The sequence below is a fragment of the Macrosteles quadrilineatus genome, unplaced genomic scaffold (genome assembly GCF_028750875.1).
Source record: "Macrosteles quadrilineatus isolate MER2022 unplaced genomic scaffold, UCM_ALF_1.0 Scaffold_9__3_contigs__length_116548681, whole genome shotgun sequence".
NCBI classification, from domain to species: Eukaryota; Metazoa; Arthropoda; class Insecta; order Hemiptera; family Cicadellidae; genus Macrosteles; species Macrosteles quadrilineatus.
In genome coordinates, this window is record NW_026542602.1 from 82,449,119 (window position 1) to 82,464,845 (window position 15,727).

The following is a 15,727-nucleotide window of genomic DNA, read 5'->3' on the forward strand; positions in this document are numbered from 1 at the left end:
TAATAAAAAAAACTCATTCCAAACATACCGTAGGAAACAAACACACCTTAAAATTTATCTTCATCTTATCAACCAGAACAAATCTGCACGGTAGTATATTTATTACATGGTTTCGACTATTTTAATTTTATCTCTTCACACTTAACGGAACTACACAAATTTATATTTACGAGAGACTAGAACAGTTTAAAAGTGAAGGGAGTTAGGTATTTGTTTTGTTTGTCTGAGAAGGCGACCATATACAGTAGCTCTATTCTATATGGCTCCATAGCATTGTCAGCAAAATATTTACAACTACCGACTTTCGATTCCAAAACTGAGTCAAGTAGAATCATTGACGTTTGGATTCTGCAGTAGACGTCCCATCAATATAGATCAGCTGTACTGATATAATGTGACAGATGCTATAACGTCTGATTCAGCTTGTTAAACAAGGCGTACTATTGAACAGAAATCATCAAGTTAATTGAAATCAGGTGCAGTAGTCGATGGCTAAATTCATAAAAGTTTATTTTCGTACAAAAACTATGAAAAACTGTAACATGGGAATTGGATGTATACTTCCATCAATAGACAAAGGTAGAAACCGAATCAACTAAAATAATACAGAAAGATGATCTAAATGGATTTGTCAATTATTTGTCTGATTGACAGGAGACCGATTGAGAATATGGAAATTAGAAATTTTGTGAATAAATATTTTAGTTAAGGATATCAATCTATGTTCAAAAATAGGGACCAATACAATAAATATTACAACTAGTGGTGCAGAATATATTTATTAAATATCAAATAAATATTAAATACTAACATATTAAATATTGATATTATTTATATTTAAAATTAAATATTAAGTATCAGAGTAGCGTTTTTAATTGCCATCCACGTAATGTATCGTATTTTTTTATTTAACTCAATTCTTACACAAACAGATCTGGCGGTTCAAGACATATCAGCTGATTTCATGGTTTATAAATTACGCTTGTCATATACGCTTGCTTGCTAACAGCCTCACATTTTAATGAAATGTAGTGTAGTGGCGCATCGGCGATTTCGCCTAACGTTTCTCAATCTAAAACCGCCGAATTTATTTTCACTATCAGCAAAAAGTTTTAAAAGTTACCGGTGTATTTCAATAAAACTTTATTAACCTATACTATAGATATACCAAGAACAAAACAACCTGCGCAGAAACGAAAAGATCACGTGGTTCGCGCAGCTAGGTGTGGCGTACCATTCAAACCTGCGCGGCTCGAAACGGCCCAGGGTTCTTTTGTTTCTGGTTTTACTATAACAACGCTTGTAGAGCAGCTGTTAATTCAATTGATTGAAACAGCTGGAGCTGAGTGGATTGGACAGTATCTCATGACAATGAAACGTCAGCTGGCCAACGAGCGCTCTGCCGGCGACGCAAAGAACCACAGTTCGTGTCAAGTTTATGGAATCATCGCCAGACTTCAGCACCTGGCAGTTTTTTATTGCTCTTCTCCTCAGTTCTGAGTTCACTCACTGAATCTTCAGTACATTTACCTCCCCCCACCACGTAGTTATTATCTTTTTGTTTTGTGGAGTACCAGTCAAAAGAACGGAAATGAAGTGTTTGTAAAATGGCGTCAGATTCTGATAGTTTAAGCCCGATTCCCGAAAACGGGAAAGCATTCGACTGGACAGATGAAGATAGGGAAGAGAACAAACGACTAAGGAATGCGGGATTGGAATACATTTCTCGAACGGGTAGAACGATAGCCGCTAAGAAACAAGCAGGTAATTTACTAATTTTAGGGAATTAGTTTATGATATCTAGACCAGGACTAGGTTCTTTGTCTTGACCAGAATGAATAAAATGACCGTCAATTCAGATCTCAGAGCTATTTCGGTGTAATAAACAATTTATTGAAAAGCAAAAGTCACAGACGGAGTTCCTTTAGTAGAAACATAACCTATAAATCGTTAATAAGGGTACGGAAAAAGGAATTATTAGGCCTAATAGTAAGATATGATTGGCATTGGAACATTAAACCCTTAAAATAACTGTACTACTATAGCAAATGAGGGCCATCAAACTTATAAAAAACCTGTACGATTTAAGTTAGATAACTTTACTTCTAACTTAAGATTGAGGTTAGTTTTCAGACAGTCATTAAGTTAATTTCTTCTGAAACATCTGATGAAAATAAGTACAATTTCATAATAAAAACTATTAAAGGTGCCGAATTTGGCGAAACACTACAGTAGCTAATCCAATCTTCTGTAAAAAGTTAACTTGGGTAATTTGATTTGATAGCCTACTTTGGTACTTTGGTGTGTTACAAATTTATGTTAGGAAAATAACTTATTAACTTACACCTAACTTAAGTAGAACCTAACAAAGTTACAAAGGGGCCTGCAATTTTTTTTCATGTTCAGTTTTGTAAAATGAAACTTCCGTTGCTATTTTGTACCATGATAGATCTAATAACTTACTGTCAGTGTTTGAAACAATACAGTATATAAGGTGTTCATCAGCTCGTTCAATGCAAACGTTAACTTTGAAATACTTAACTTACAGTATTGAAGGATTTTATTGTTATCTTTAAATATAGGCCTAATTTTATTCATCATTTTAAATGTAAAGTAGCCCATTTAAACATATTCATATTGGTAGAAAGGCAAAAACCTATAGCCTATAGACTAGGTAGTTAAAGCCTACAGTGTACTTTATTATTGTCTTTTGGCAACCTCAACCTCCCTCCTCCGCTAAACTTTAAGACTTGACCAATTCATTCTAAAATTTCAAATAATGGTTAGACAAAATTGAGTTTAAACTGGGAAAGCTAAATCCTTTACCTTCTCCCTCCTCATGTTCTCTCCACACAATTTACTATCACGGTGACCACTAAAACCAGCACAATACGGTAATAAAATGTTTTACATTTTGTAAGCACTTTACACAAATTATTTTTGTCAGTTATAAACATTTTTCCTTAATGTAGGCTAGCCTGAAATCTAAACAATCTTGAACTAAGTTAATTGTTTTGACGAACTTCCCACGCAAGTATTTAGTCCAGAAAACAGCTGTTTGCCGCCAGCTTATTCAAATGGGGTTTCATTGCGTAGTACTGTAGGCCTACTGTAATTTAGGTGGCAATGAGTGGTTATAAACAAAAAGACTAGTGATTTTTAATCCTTTAGTTGGTGATATAAGGATTTGTATAGATTTCATAGTATGGCGTAAACTATCGTACGTAACTGGTCCAAAATATGTGTACCGGACCCGTATGGTAATCCCGTACTCGACTACCACACTCGCCGGTAAACACTTATTTTCAGGACTAGTAACGTAATATACTATTACGATGTAGGCTACTTATGTGTCACCTATTTTTACTGGTCAGGTTAGGATTGTTAATTATAGTAATGCCGTACATCTGATAAAATAGGCTAAAATGATTTCATACTTAGTATAGTCAGTAGTCACTTAATTATTTTCCTTTTTCGCTGTTAAACCAAATAAGCCTTTGTAAAACTTGGACTAGATTGGATTTGTAAAATTACAAATGAGCTCACACAACAATTTTTTATTTCTAGTTTTGCTGGTTATTGTTATTTAATTTACAACTAAGTTTAATCCTCGTATTTTTTGTAATTTGCCTAAGACACCCTAGCAACTAACCTTACAATTGAAAGCAGTCAGGTTTACGTCCACTGACTCATTCTCTTATTCGGTTAACGCTGCACTCATTTAGAAAATATCGTAAAAACACAATTTTATATCTGTAAACATGCGACTATTACACTTCGTCATAAGAAGCAAGGAATCTACGTATATAAACAACATACCTCTTTTTAAGTAAAATTGTAGATTGGGACTGCAAAAACGAGAAACTGATTTGTTCCATTAATATATATTTATAACTGATTTTTAGAAAGCTTTTAAAGCTTAAAATGGCCCACTTAAAATGTATTAGTCATAGTTACCATGTTCATGACAGTAACAATTTTCTTTTCATCAGATCAATTATGCAACTGTCCACAAAAATGTGGAGAGAAGATTCCGCAAGAAGTGAGAGAGCGATTATTCATAGACTTCTACAAAATGGGAGATCATCTGAAGCAAAACTACTTTCTGCAGTCTTATATTGAGATGCGGTCGGTTCACAAACGACTATACCAAGAAGAGACAAGAGTTGGGGGTCGTCTACAGCGCAGGGTGTCTTGTAAATACAGAATACCCTTGGAATTACCAACGTCTTATCCATCAGAGAACCTATCTGTCACAGACTTAAAAAGTGAGTTGAGTTTTTGGATGGATAAAATAACAATTGCCTGACCTTTGACGGAAGCTATGTTAAATAATGTTGGGATATGTAAACTACTTTTACTTGCATGAATTTGACAAAAGATAGGACCCTACAAAACAGTTTTATGCCTATGGGTAACGCAATTCTGGCAATTATCTTCCATAACATATGTCTTCAATATAAAGGACCTACTTCCCAGCTAGGTTAATCTAGGCCTACGGTACTTGAATTTTCAATGGCAAAAACCCTGTTCTTATTCTTAAGACTAGACAAAATATCCAGCTTTTGTTGTACTGGAACTAGATGGAGGATATGTAAACAAAAAAGACCCAAGAGCCCTTAACGTTAAACATCTTGAGGTTTTAACAAAAAAACATCACACTTTCCAGCAACACCTTATCTTCCAACAAATTTTGAATTTTGATGATTTTCAGTAATAAATAATTGTTTGCTAATTGTAAAAAAATGTAGATAAACTTCATTATTGCATAGCAAAATGAATGTTAAGTTAAAGGTATTTTTGTTTATTTACCTGAATTTATATTGAGTGAATGTTATGTAATACAAATGTTTTGTTTTCCAAGGAAAGAGGCCCAAACTACCTGCGGGGAAAACAGTTGAGGTCTGTCAGAAGGCGTTTATGAATATGTACTCTATCACAGAAAAACGAATCCGACTCCAAAGGGAGAGACTGATAATCAAGTCACGATACGAGGCAGAAGAAAGGCGAATTGAAGCGGAAGAGATGAAAACATCAGTATCCGTTGCAAGAGATCTAGTTGCCGGTATCAAACCATTGCTTATGAGCCAAACGGAAAATGCGACAATCACATCACTGCCGTCCCAATTGCTCTCGTCCATCGACCACGACATCACAGTCGTCAACAACTTCTTTCGTAACCAGCTTTGGAAACCGGAGTACATTGGAAATGGCAAATCCCCACTTTTAAATCCGTCACAGCTAGGTTTAGAACTAGATTTAGAGTGAATGAAAAATTAAGAGCTTTAATACATATCAACTTTCAGGGTATAGTTAAAGGGTTTTTTGAAATATCTCGCCAGGCGAGAGTACATTTTTACAGCTGTATAGAGTTAAGAACATTGCCAAAGCATATATTTTCAGATACGATGATATTTAGAGATTATTACAATCACTTGAGATTATTATACAATATTATACTCATTTAACCAAAAATTAGTTTTGTCTACCACTCAACTTATTGCCTAACAGGGTATCTAGCACGTGTGCCTGAATATGTGTTACTAGCATTAGATATTTTATGTCATATATTAGGATTGTTAAACTTTTTGTTAGAAAAAGCTGTGTTATAGTGAAATGACAATTAGTTAGTATTACTGATAACTTAATACTTGAAGTAAACTGCACATGTGCTCTTATCTTTATGGTTTTGTAAATATTAGGTAGATTTTTCTCAATGACAATTATGAAGATCAAATAATATGGAAGTAATTTTAAGTATACAACATTTTAATACAAAACTAGCTTGTGATATTGAAAATCATCATGACATTAAACATGATCAAATATACGTATGCTTTAGTTTCCCGGTGATATATTTACTGAATGTATTGTTAAAACTGTTATATTTATAATGCCTTTGCGTCTTACAATAAACTTATTGTTATGCTAACATTTGTCATGTTTTTTGTATCCTCCACTTTTGATTTATTGCCACAATCAATTAAATTATTAAGGGGCTAAATTAATCTTTCGTGACCATGTACAAACATACCATATAACATTGTATAAAACGTAAGTAATATTTCTTTCTCTTAGATAAAATTAAGAATTGATTTAATACTTTTAAAAGCAGGCAGTGTTCTAGTGTTAAAAATATTTGCACCAGAGAAGTTACTGAATGAAAAGCTGTTCTTTCTGTATCATTTAGTCAGTATCATTTAGTTGGTAGAGCGTTTAGTTGGTAGGGGCATGTCAATTAATGCAACCAGTGAAATTTTCCTAACTAGAAGATGATGACCAAAGATAGGCTAAGTGTTATTATTTTAACAACCCAAGACAAACACAACCGTGTTGTAGCCAGGTTTGGATCGCCCTGGAGCAGAGATGGCCCAAGCCGCCCCCAGGACAGGAGGGTAACCCTCCAGGTATGCAGTCCAAGGGCCCTCCCCCGGAAAAATTTTTGAAAAATAATAACTGCAATCTAGACATAATAATTTTTAAAACATAAATTTGTATTTTCATTGGGTTTATTATATTTAAGTTAACCTATTTAATTGGGGTGTTCGAAAATAAAAAGATGATTTTAAATTAAGTTCATTGGACGGAACTTATCCTTACTTAGAAATCTCCTCAAAACAGGATAGCTTTACCAACACCAAGTGCTCGTAAACAGCGGAAACTGAGCAAAGGACGTGAACTTACAAATGGGGGGTAGATGTCAGTGATATTTAAGCACTTAGAAGATGATGCCCGTTTGGGCATTATCTTAGGCATAATTGAACAGTACAAACATAAATCCTCTCCTACTTTTACAGGATTTTTGACATTGTGTGATAACTAAATCAGGTTTTGGCGGGACTAGCTCAACTTTCAAGGGTTTTTTTTAACTCAACTCTCTATTCAAAACTTACCACCTAACCACCCACATACTTTGTAAAATTTTTTTAACCGAATTCATAGTTCATTATTAGCACTAAACAACACTTCTAAAGAAACAGTGGTATATTAATAAATTAACAAATCGAATACCGGCGTGCGTGGCACGAAAGCATAACCTCACGAATCACTACAATATTCATTTATTTGACCGATCACTGATCAGTGATCTCATAATAATTGTTTTTGACAGATCTCAGCGCTCGTTGTGGCAATACTTTAAAATACTGTTTGGACAGAGTCCCAAACACCCTATATCTAATCTGTTCCATTAGAGCCTGATGCACCGGCTGTGATTGGTCGAATATTTCCATGCAGTTTATATGGGAGTTTGGAATAATACCTACCCCCTCCTCTTCACCTTACTTCCGCCCCAACCACACTTGACAACATAGTAAACAAAAAAATCCTAGCTTGGCGTCGCCCTCGCCCCCTAGGGCTTACTTGCTCCTCTGTCGCTATGCCACTGTACACAACAATTTTCAAAAAAAGGGTGGAAATGCATGACAAGAGCTAATAAAACAATTCCTACTGATTCAAACTACCAATTTTTTGTTAACTTAGCACCACTCGACATCAGGTATTGAGTAATGGTACAGCTAATGAGATCTTCCTAGTAAATTGTACTAAATGTTCCCACCAAATTATAAATACGCCATCCACAGTTAAAATACCATGTTTCCTAGTTGATTTAGGAAAAACTTGTATGAAGTCTCTTAGAGGGAAATCCTGTATAGTTCCATATCCGTATTATATTACAAATGACACCAATGAAAGAGAAACTACTGTTTCAACACACCATCTAACACTTATACGGTGAGGTAAAACAATAATCATGTGTTTATTGCATACAGCATGAAGAGATCATAAGTATTATTTCTCAATTTTTTTAGTAAAATATTCAACAACAGGAGGTTTGTATTCTCCAATCATAGTGAATTTGTTGTAGGAATAGGACCTTGGGTCTCATAGTGAGACCAAGACCCAGCAAAGATTTTTCTTTTCTTTTTTATTTTGATGTCCCAGAAGCTAAATACACCATCCGTTCGAATTCATATGGGTATACCGGTATTTACATAAAATATGTGTCCGTTAACAGAATAACTAAAGAAAAAATTATCTGATTTCAATGATACTTGGTACCAACATGGTAACCTATGTTTACATTTAAACAACTTCGCGAACCAGCATGATCAGACTAGGAGAACAGGGTTTTATGGTGTAAAAATTGGTTTTTCTCATTTTTGATCCTCGAGACTTAGTATTTCCTAATTCCCCCCTAAAACAGTTTGTAGAGCTTGAACAAAATAGTTTTAGTATCTTAAAGTATTTTTGCACAGAAAGACCTAGAGCCAGGACCGATGTACTTTTCGGTAAGTCCCCAGAGGCCAAAAACACTATTAGGCCTAGTTCAAATTTTTATGAACATGACTTCAGTAAATATGGCCCAATTTTGATTTAATTTGCAATGAATATGTAGAGCTGGATAAACATGAATGAGTTTGTAAACGAGCAAGATACAGAGTGTAATAGGGATTTAAAGTTTTCTATCAAATTGTTTTTTTTATATTTATACTCTTGAAACATAGAAATGCTCAATTATCATCACAGCTATTGAATGTAGAGCTGAAAAAAGCAGATTACGTTCACAACGATCTGAGCGGCAGTGGTGGCTATGATACAAGCAGCACATTTGTAATGCTCATTGAATTTTCCCCGTTGTAGGTGATGTCACTTTAGTCGAAGATGGCAAACTGTTTAGACCCGCAGGATGTATTGCAACTAATGATCTGACAATTCTCTTTTAAAGAAAAAACTTAGCTCCCACTTAGTCCTATAGTTCTTCTGGTGACTGAAGTTTTTTAAAACCTCCGTGCTGGTCATTCCACAAACATTCCCTGGACTGCACATCTATTATCAACACACTTCTCTTATATACTGTACCTAATCTCTTATGAAGGATTTTGACTTGGATCCACGAGCGGCAGTTAGCGGTATCCCTTACCGCCTCTCGCCGCTCAGACTTATTGCGGCCACCCTCAACAAATTTACATGCAACTAAATTAGACCTGATGTCAGAGCGTGTATTGTACCCGGAGCCTAATAATAACATGAGAATTTTAAATTTAAAGTTTTTGAAATTTTCTCCACAACCATTGAAAGTACAACAATGCTTAAATAGTGTGTAGCCTACTAAGTTAATTGTTTTCTAAGCCCGACAAAACAGTTTTGATAGTAATTGCACTTTTGGGGGTAAAAACACATGCTAGTTCGCAAACTTGTTCAAATAAATACACAGGTTTGAAAACACATTTGTAGGCTAAAAATTTGATAAAAATCTGATATTTTTTACACAAGATTTAAATGTATGAATTTAAATGGTGTTTTGGCGTCTGGGGACATCTAAACGAAGATGTAAAGTGGGGTGCCAGCTTACCATGAACCCTACGGTAATACCTAGCTTATTCCCCATATGGGAAATGCACCAAAATACCTTTTAACTACGGTTTATCTGCAATTATTTTTAGTAAAAAGGGGCTAGTTGAAAATTAGACTAGCTCAAGTTCATAGTTGGCCTCTTTTAAATATGCTTTGTACCCCCAAAAAGTCTAGGTAGGCCTGCTGCTAAAATTGGATGGGCTGTCCAATCAAAGTTAGCCTAGTTTAATGTGAATTCTAAAAGGTTTAGGGTTTTTTCATTGCATATAACTATTACTATAATTTTTTAGTTAGCCTAGACATGTTTACGTATCTGTTGCAAAATCTTGGGTGGAATTTAAATTCTGGTTCTCCAAGCAAATGGTTGGCCTACTTTTATTACAAGCAGAGACACCAATCTCACAAATACAATGCAGCAGTTAGACTAGGCCAGGTACTGAAATGATGTTAGTCACTTAAACAAACTACAATGATAGTAAATTGAGAAAACTATAAAGTAGGACCAGATACTGCCGGGACAGTCCTGATTTTGGTTAATTCAGGGGGAAGAGGGACAATGTCCCGATTTTTCCCTAACTTAAGGTGGCCACCCTGCTATAAAGGGATATTTATGTAACTGGCCTATAAGTGCCTGGAATAATTTTTCCAGTCAGCTATCTGATCTTTATCCCTTTCCAAAAAATACTCTTAACTCTATTATAGAGACTTATTGAGCTGGGCTATATCTTTTATTAAAGACTACCTACAGCTAGTCATCTATCCTGTAGCTTCTTTAGTAGGTCTATCCAAAAAGAATGTGTCCATGTGAGTTGTGTCGTATTAAATTAGTTTAAGCTAAACTAATGTATCCATCCATTAATCCATGTACTTTTCTTTAATTTTATGAAGCAAGAGTCTTTAAAATTAACCTGTTGTTACAAAACTAGTCACCTGAGACTAAACACAGAAGTAAGATAATGAGGATACATACTTATGGGACAACCGTGTACTTTAGATCTGGTATGTTGGGGCAGAAATGTACTTGTATCAAGCAAGGAAGAGCCAGAACGGCGATGGCCACATAGCATGTATGTATAGCAGTTGTAGCGCACAGGACCTCGAATTTGAAGGAGGTATTATAAAAATTCAAGTGATAATGTAAACTCTTACCTTAGCAATCCTTTTTGTGGTTGTCCGATATTAATTTCGGACCCGTAAGTCCATCTTCAGTCGGGGGTTTAGGGAGACCAAATACTTATTATAAGATCCACCCGATGGGTTTTGTAGAAATGTTGACATTTAACACGATACACCTTACAGTTGACATAAATAATATACAGAGGTTAGGGATAAAAACCATGGTTTTATAAAAGTGGGATAACCTCACTTCAGTCAGGGAACACGTTGCTGGCAGAACTGTCATATTAGTCAGGATCCTGACTTGATTGATTGATTTGATTTGAATCCTGACTAATTTGACAGTTCTGCCGGCAACGTGTTCCCTGACTGAAGTGAGGTTATCCCACTTTTATAAAACCATGGTTTTTATCTCTAACCTCTGTATATTATTTATGTCAACTGTAATGTGTATCGTGTTAAATGTCAACATTTCTACAAAACCCATCGGGTGGATCTTATAATAAGTATTTGGTCTCCCTAAACCCCCGACTGAAGATGGACCTACGGGTCCGAAATTAATATCGGACAACCACAATAAGGATTGCTAAGGTAAGAGTTTACATTATCAATTGATTATATAAGCAATCCAGAGGCTAAAATGATTGATTGAAAAATTCAAGGTATCGAGTTTTTCGAGTAGGCCTAAGCGAGGTTTGAGTTGTGAAGGTACAAAATATTTGAGACACCGTCACATCCTTTATTTCTAGATTTTTACGTGCACAAGACCTTTATAAATTGAGCTCAAGATATATTTTAAACCTACTACCTACTAAAGGGTAACTGTGAGAGCAAAATAAAACAATTTATCAAGCATAATATGATTTGTATTTATATATTTTTAATAATTGACATTTTCTTGAAAAATCGGTCCTGATTAGGAATGTTTTTCTCGACACTGTTTTCATCTTGTTAAAACACATTCAATCCATGTCTTTAACTCACCGTTCTTACTTCTTTTCTGATTGATCAATCCATTTTTTACCTCACTTTTTCACGGTTTTTCAAAATCGTCAATATGTCGGGCCTACAGTGTTAGGCGGAATTACCGTGCAAATTCCCTAACAATATTACCTTTTTTATTTCACCCATCGTCAACTGCCTTAATTAGGCCTACTTATACACTTAATTGACGACATGTCTCCTGAGGTGCACAAAACCATCTCAATAACTGGTACTGTAGACTAACTAGACATAATAAATAAAGGAAGTTGGATTTTCATGTCTTGACAGGACTCAGAAAACAGCTGAATTGCATTGTACCGGTAGGTCCTCAATTTAATCCTATAGGTACCGTACTTAACCTAGAATGTTAAGTTATTGTTAGTTGTGGGCTATTTAATAGTAAAAACCAGTTAGGCCAAGTTATAGAGGACAAAACAGGGTATCCCATTAGAAATCTAACTTCTACTTTAACTGTAGGCTATTGATAAGAGAAACAAAGCTAAATAACTTAGGTACCCTACTTAGGTATAATGTATTCCAAACTAGAATAGCCTGATGGCTCAACCTCGCCTACCTACATTGTCAGGTACGGTAGTGGCACAGTCCGGGGGCATGCTGTAGAGAACCTTTTTTGACCCTTATTAATCAATCCTATATTTAGCAGAGGCATGAGTTAACCGTTGGCATTATTGACATTAATTTGTTTTTGGGCTGGCCCTCATATACCTGAGTAGCTCACTTGTACATTACGTTACAAGGAGGAGAAAGAGTCTGTCTAAAGTCATTGTACGTACGCAGTCTCACTAACTTAGATCTGGACTTAAATGACCTAACATACCCTAAACTTAGGTTACTTCCGGTCGTTGATCATTTAACTGCAAGACTGAAGAATAATTTCTCCCCAGCTTGTGGTATCCCCTAACCCCCCACAACTAAAAAAACCATAAGGCTATCATAGCAACCAATCCTCTTTAAGTTATGCTAATCCGTAAACCCGGCTCTGGATGAAAAGACATCAACATAGGCTAACTTAGATTAATTTTAACAATCCCGGTCACATTTTGGCATTTAACGGTTCTGAAATTTTTGTATTTTCACTAGGCAAGTGTAGCCTACCTTAAAATAAATTGTAAACTGGAGAACACTGCATGTATAGTCATTATTAATTTCCAACAAATGTTACCACCTAAGTATAAGAATGAGGCTAACAAGGAGCAGCTAGCAGCTAGCCAGTCATTCAAATTAGTTATGATTTTCCTTCAAGCCAGTTGATAGCAATAAATGTACGCAATATTTAAACATTTACTAGGCCTAGTAAACTTGGGTCTCACTAACTGGTGCTCTAAGTTACCTAAAATTTACTTACCCTTTCTAGCTTCTGGAAGTATTCCCTCAAAAATGAAATGGGATTCTCCGGACGACTAACACAAAGCTGGACGATGCAATCCTTCAGCACTTGTTGGATATTGTGCCTTTGAACATAGGCCTCACATTCGCGTAGACTCTGTTCTTCATCCAAATTCGCGGCCATCTTCTGAGATAACGAACTGCACAACTTATACGTTTCTGTTAAAGATTCAATGGCAAAGCCTTTGGGGATCTTTGTTTGGATTGATCGAGAAGCCTAATAACTTCTTGTTTCCAGTTAATAGACGAAAACTAGTTATTAAGCACGATAATAAGAAAACTTTGCGGGATTTCACCTCGCGCACGAGAACTAGGCTCTAGCTAAGAATCGAATCACCAGACACGAAATGAAAACATTTGACAGTTCTTCTGTCTTGCTCGCTCGCTGCTCCTGATAGCACGAAAGGCATTGGCACAGTCTCATGAATACCGAATCTCGTCACATGACCAAACTAACTAGTACTATATGCAAATAAACTACCTGTACTACATCACTCGTAATCGTGGATGTCATAATAAAGTAGTTCAATATTGACCACTTCTGTTTTCAGTCTTTATCAATTATATTAAAGACGACATTGATATTCCTTTCCTCCTTTTCGCTTACGACATCAAGTTGTTCAAGGAGGTGAAATCGCGTCGTGACTGTTGACTGCTACATGAAGGTAGCTTTAGAGAGTGTTCATAAAATGGTGCTCAACGAATGGGATGTACATCAATCAAGCTAAAACCAAAGTGATAACTTATAGCCGGATCAGCAACGTCATTGAATACGACTATGTCTTTTGGGAACCGGCTGGAGAGATGCAGTCGCATGAAGGATCTTGGGGTCACGATTGATTCCTACTTTGAGTTTGGACAGAACATTGGTGACATTATGTGCCAGGGCCTGTCTTACCCTTGGCCTGGTTATTCGGACGGTAAATCACGGGCTGGATTCCGTAGCAGCTACCATCTTATACAAGTCCCTTTTGTCCGTCAGCTACTTGAGTATGCTTCGGTTATATGGTCTCCATACCAACTCGGCCTTACAGACCAGCTAGAGTCACTCCAAAGACGATTCATCAGGTTCCTGGGACGTCGAGAGGGGTTCAACTACTTAGAAGTCCCCATTGATGTCGTCTCATGTATAACTGTAGAAGACCCGAGTAGCAGATGTGTCCTGCTTCCTCTACAAGCTCCTCAACAGCAAGCTAGTTTGCCCTTACCTCCTGGAGAAGATGAATTCCAGAGTGCCCACCATCAGGACTACGGAGCAGCGTTTATTTGAGCTGGAGCATGCAGGAAGAAGTTACCTCCAGAACAGCCCTATTCCAAGGCTCATGCGTTCCAGCAACTACGTTTCGGCTTCAGTGGACCTCTTTCATGACAGCCTAGCAGCCATCAGGCGTTCTGCGGCCGCATCCTGGTCCCCTGTCACCGAATAGACCATGAGCCACCAATATGAAACCCTCCCCCCCCCGTGGGAATTTATGACTTATACTTTTTTTTTGTTGCTATTACCTACCAGATTAAGAATTCAGTTGTTTTCCTCTTTTAAATTACAGCGTATTCCGGAAAATAAAGAAAAACTGTTAAATTTAAAAACTGTTTTATTTAAATTACATAAGGGTAGCCTGCGTTAATTACCGGTGAAATATTTTGTTATGGACTTCTTCAGTATTTATTCAAATTCTTCAAATGAAAATAAAAAAGTTAATAAAATACCCCCACTGCAGCAAACCTGCAGGCAATGCGGATTTCAAATTGGCCTGAATTGATTTTCAATTAAATATATTTAAATAACATTAGATTTAACGAGTACCTCTAGGAAAGAGATTTTAAGAGATTCTATTTAAATTAAATAAATTTTATTGAGAAATTTTTGACGTAAATTTTACTGGAATGTAAGGTTCCAGTAAAATTAACGTGTAAAACTTCGTTTTACTCGTATCAAAATCGGATTTGCGACAGTAATTTTCTTTTTAAATTTCTTTAAAATAATGTACTGATTGATGTGGGTTGCCTTTAAAAAAATTTAAGTTACTCTTAGCAACCCTGTTTGTAGGTGGGGGGTGAATTTCAAAATATCACCAAAAAGAACCTTACATTACCCTTGAAACGTGTATTGAAGCTTGTTTGAATTTATGCATATTTGTGCTGAGACCATTCATTATTTAGCAGGTTAACCCATTGTTCCTTATTTTTACCATTAGCTAGGATTTTTTCCAATCCCGTGGGATCTTGATTTTGGACCGCTCATTAAAAACGTGTCTCCAAATCCCCTTCTCCCTTTTAATGTTTTTAATAGATACATCTAAATAGGTATCCGTAATAAAGTATATCCTGCTGAATTTCGGAAAACGGCTGAAGGCAATCCGTGCTAGTTCACCAGAGGTTTCTGGAATATTAGTAAGAACCTAAAAGTAAGCCATACCGTCAATTACATACATACATTTTTCAATCTTGGAAGGTTTGTCTACTAGGCCTATATACCCTTGTTCTCCAAAGCATGGAGCAGTTTGGCCTTTTCTGTAGTGGCCATCCATCGGTAGTGGCTAATGCCCATGGTCCTGGATCTAATGGGTATGTCATCAGCTTCTCAAGGTTAATATCACGTTCCTGGGACAGCAGTAAAACTCCAGAAAAATATTTCTTTTAGCTCATATCTCAACTAATCTGTTTGCATGCAGCTTTCCCTAGATTATCTACATTGAGTAAATTGTCTTCCACCGATTCGGGTACAGGTCTTCCAGCTGATAAAACAGACCATCTAGGAATTCTGATCACGGTTTTCAACTTCAAGCAGAATAATGCATTGTTCAAAAGCATCAAGTACAGTACTTGCAAAATACTTTGCTCACTTCATTCATTTCATTTGCTT

At 36.1% G+C, this 15,727-nt stretch overlaps 2 protein-coding genes across 2 annotated transcripts in view; one reads left to right on the forward strand and one right to left on the reverse strand.

Moving 5' to 3' along the window:
- Positions 1 to 13,236, reverse strand: part of LOC129002066 (cAMP-dependent protein kinase type I regulatory subunit) — a 159,052-nt gene extending 145,816 nt beyond the window's left edge. The window contains exon 1 of the mRNA XM_054429577.1: positions 12,824 to 13,236. Within this exon, the coding sequence (XP_054285552.1) occupies positions 12,824 to 12,988 (165 nt within the window). The 5' untranslated portion in view covers positions 12,989 to 13,236. The remainder of the gene's footprint in view (positions 1 to 12,823) is intronic.
- LOC129002067 (uncharacterized) lies at positions 1,470 to 5,924 on the forward strand. Its single transcript, XM_054429579.1, has 3 exons — positions 1,470 to 1,764; positions 3,993 to 4,268; positions 4,865 to 5,924. Exons 1-3 carry the CDS (start codon positions 1,608 to 1,610, stop codon positions 5,266 to 5,268), a joined length of 837 nt encoding a protein of 278 aa, XP_054285554.1. The 5' UTR covers positions 1,470 to 1,607; the 3' UTR covers positions 5,269 to 5,924.
- Positions 13,237 to 15,727: the final 2,491 nt, after the last annotated feature.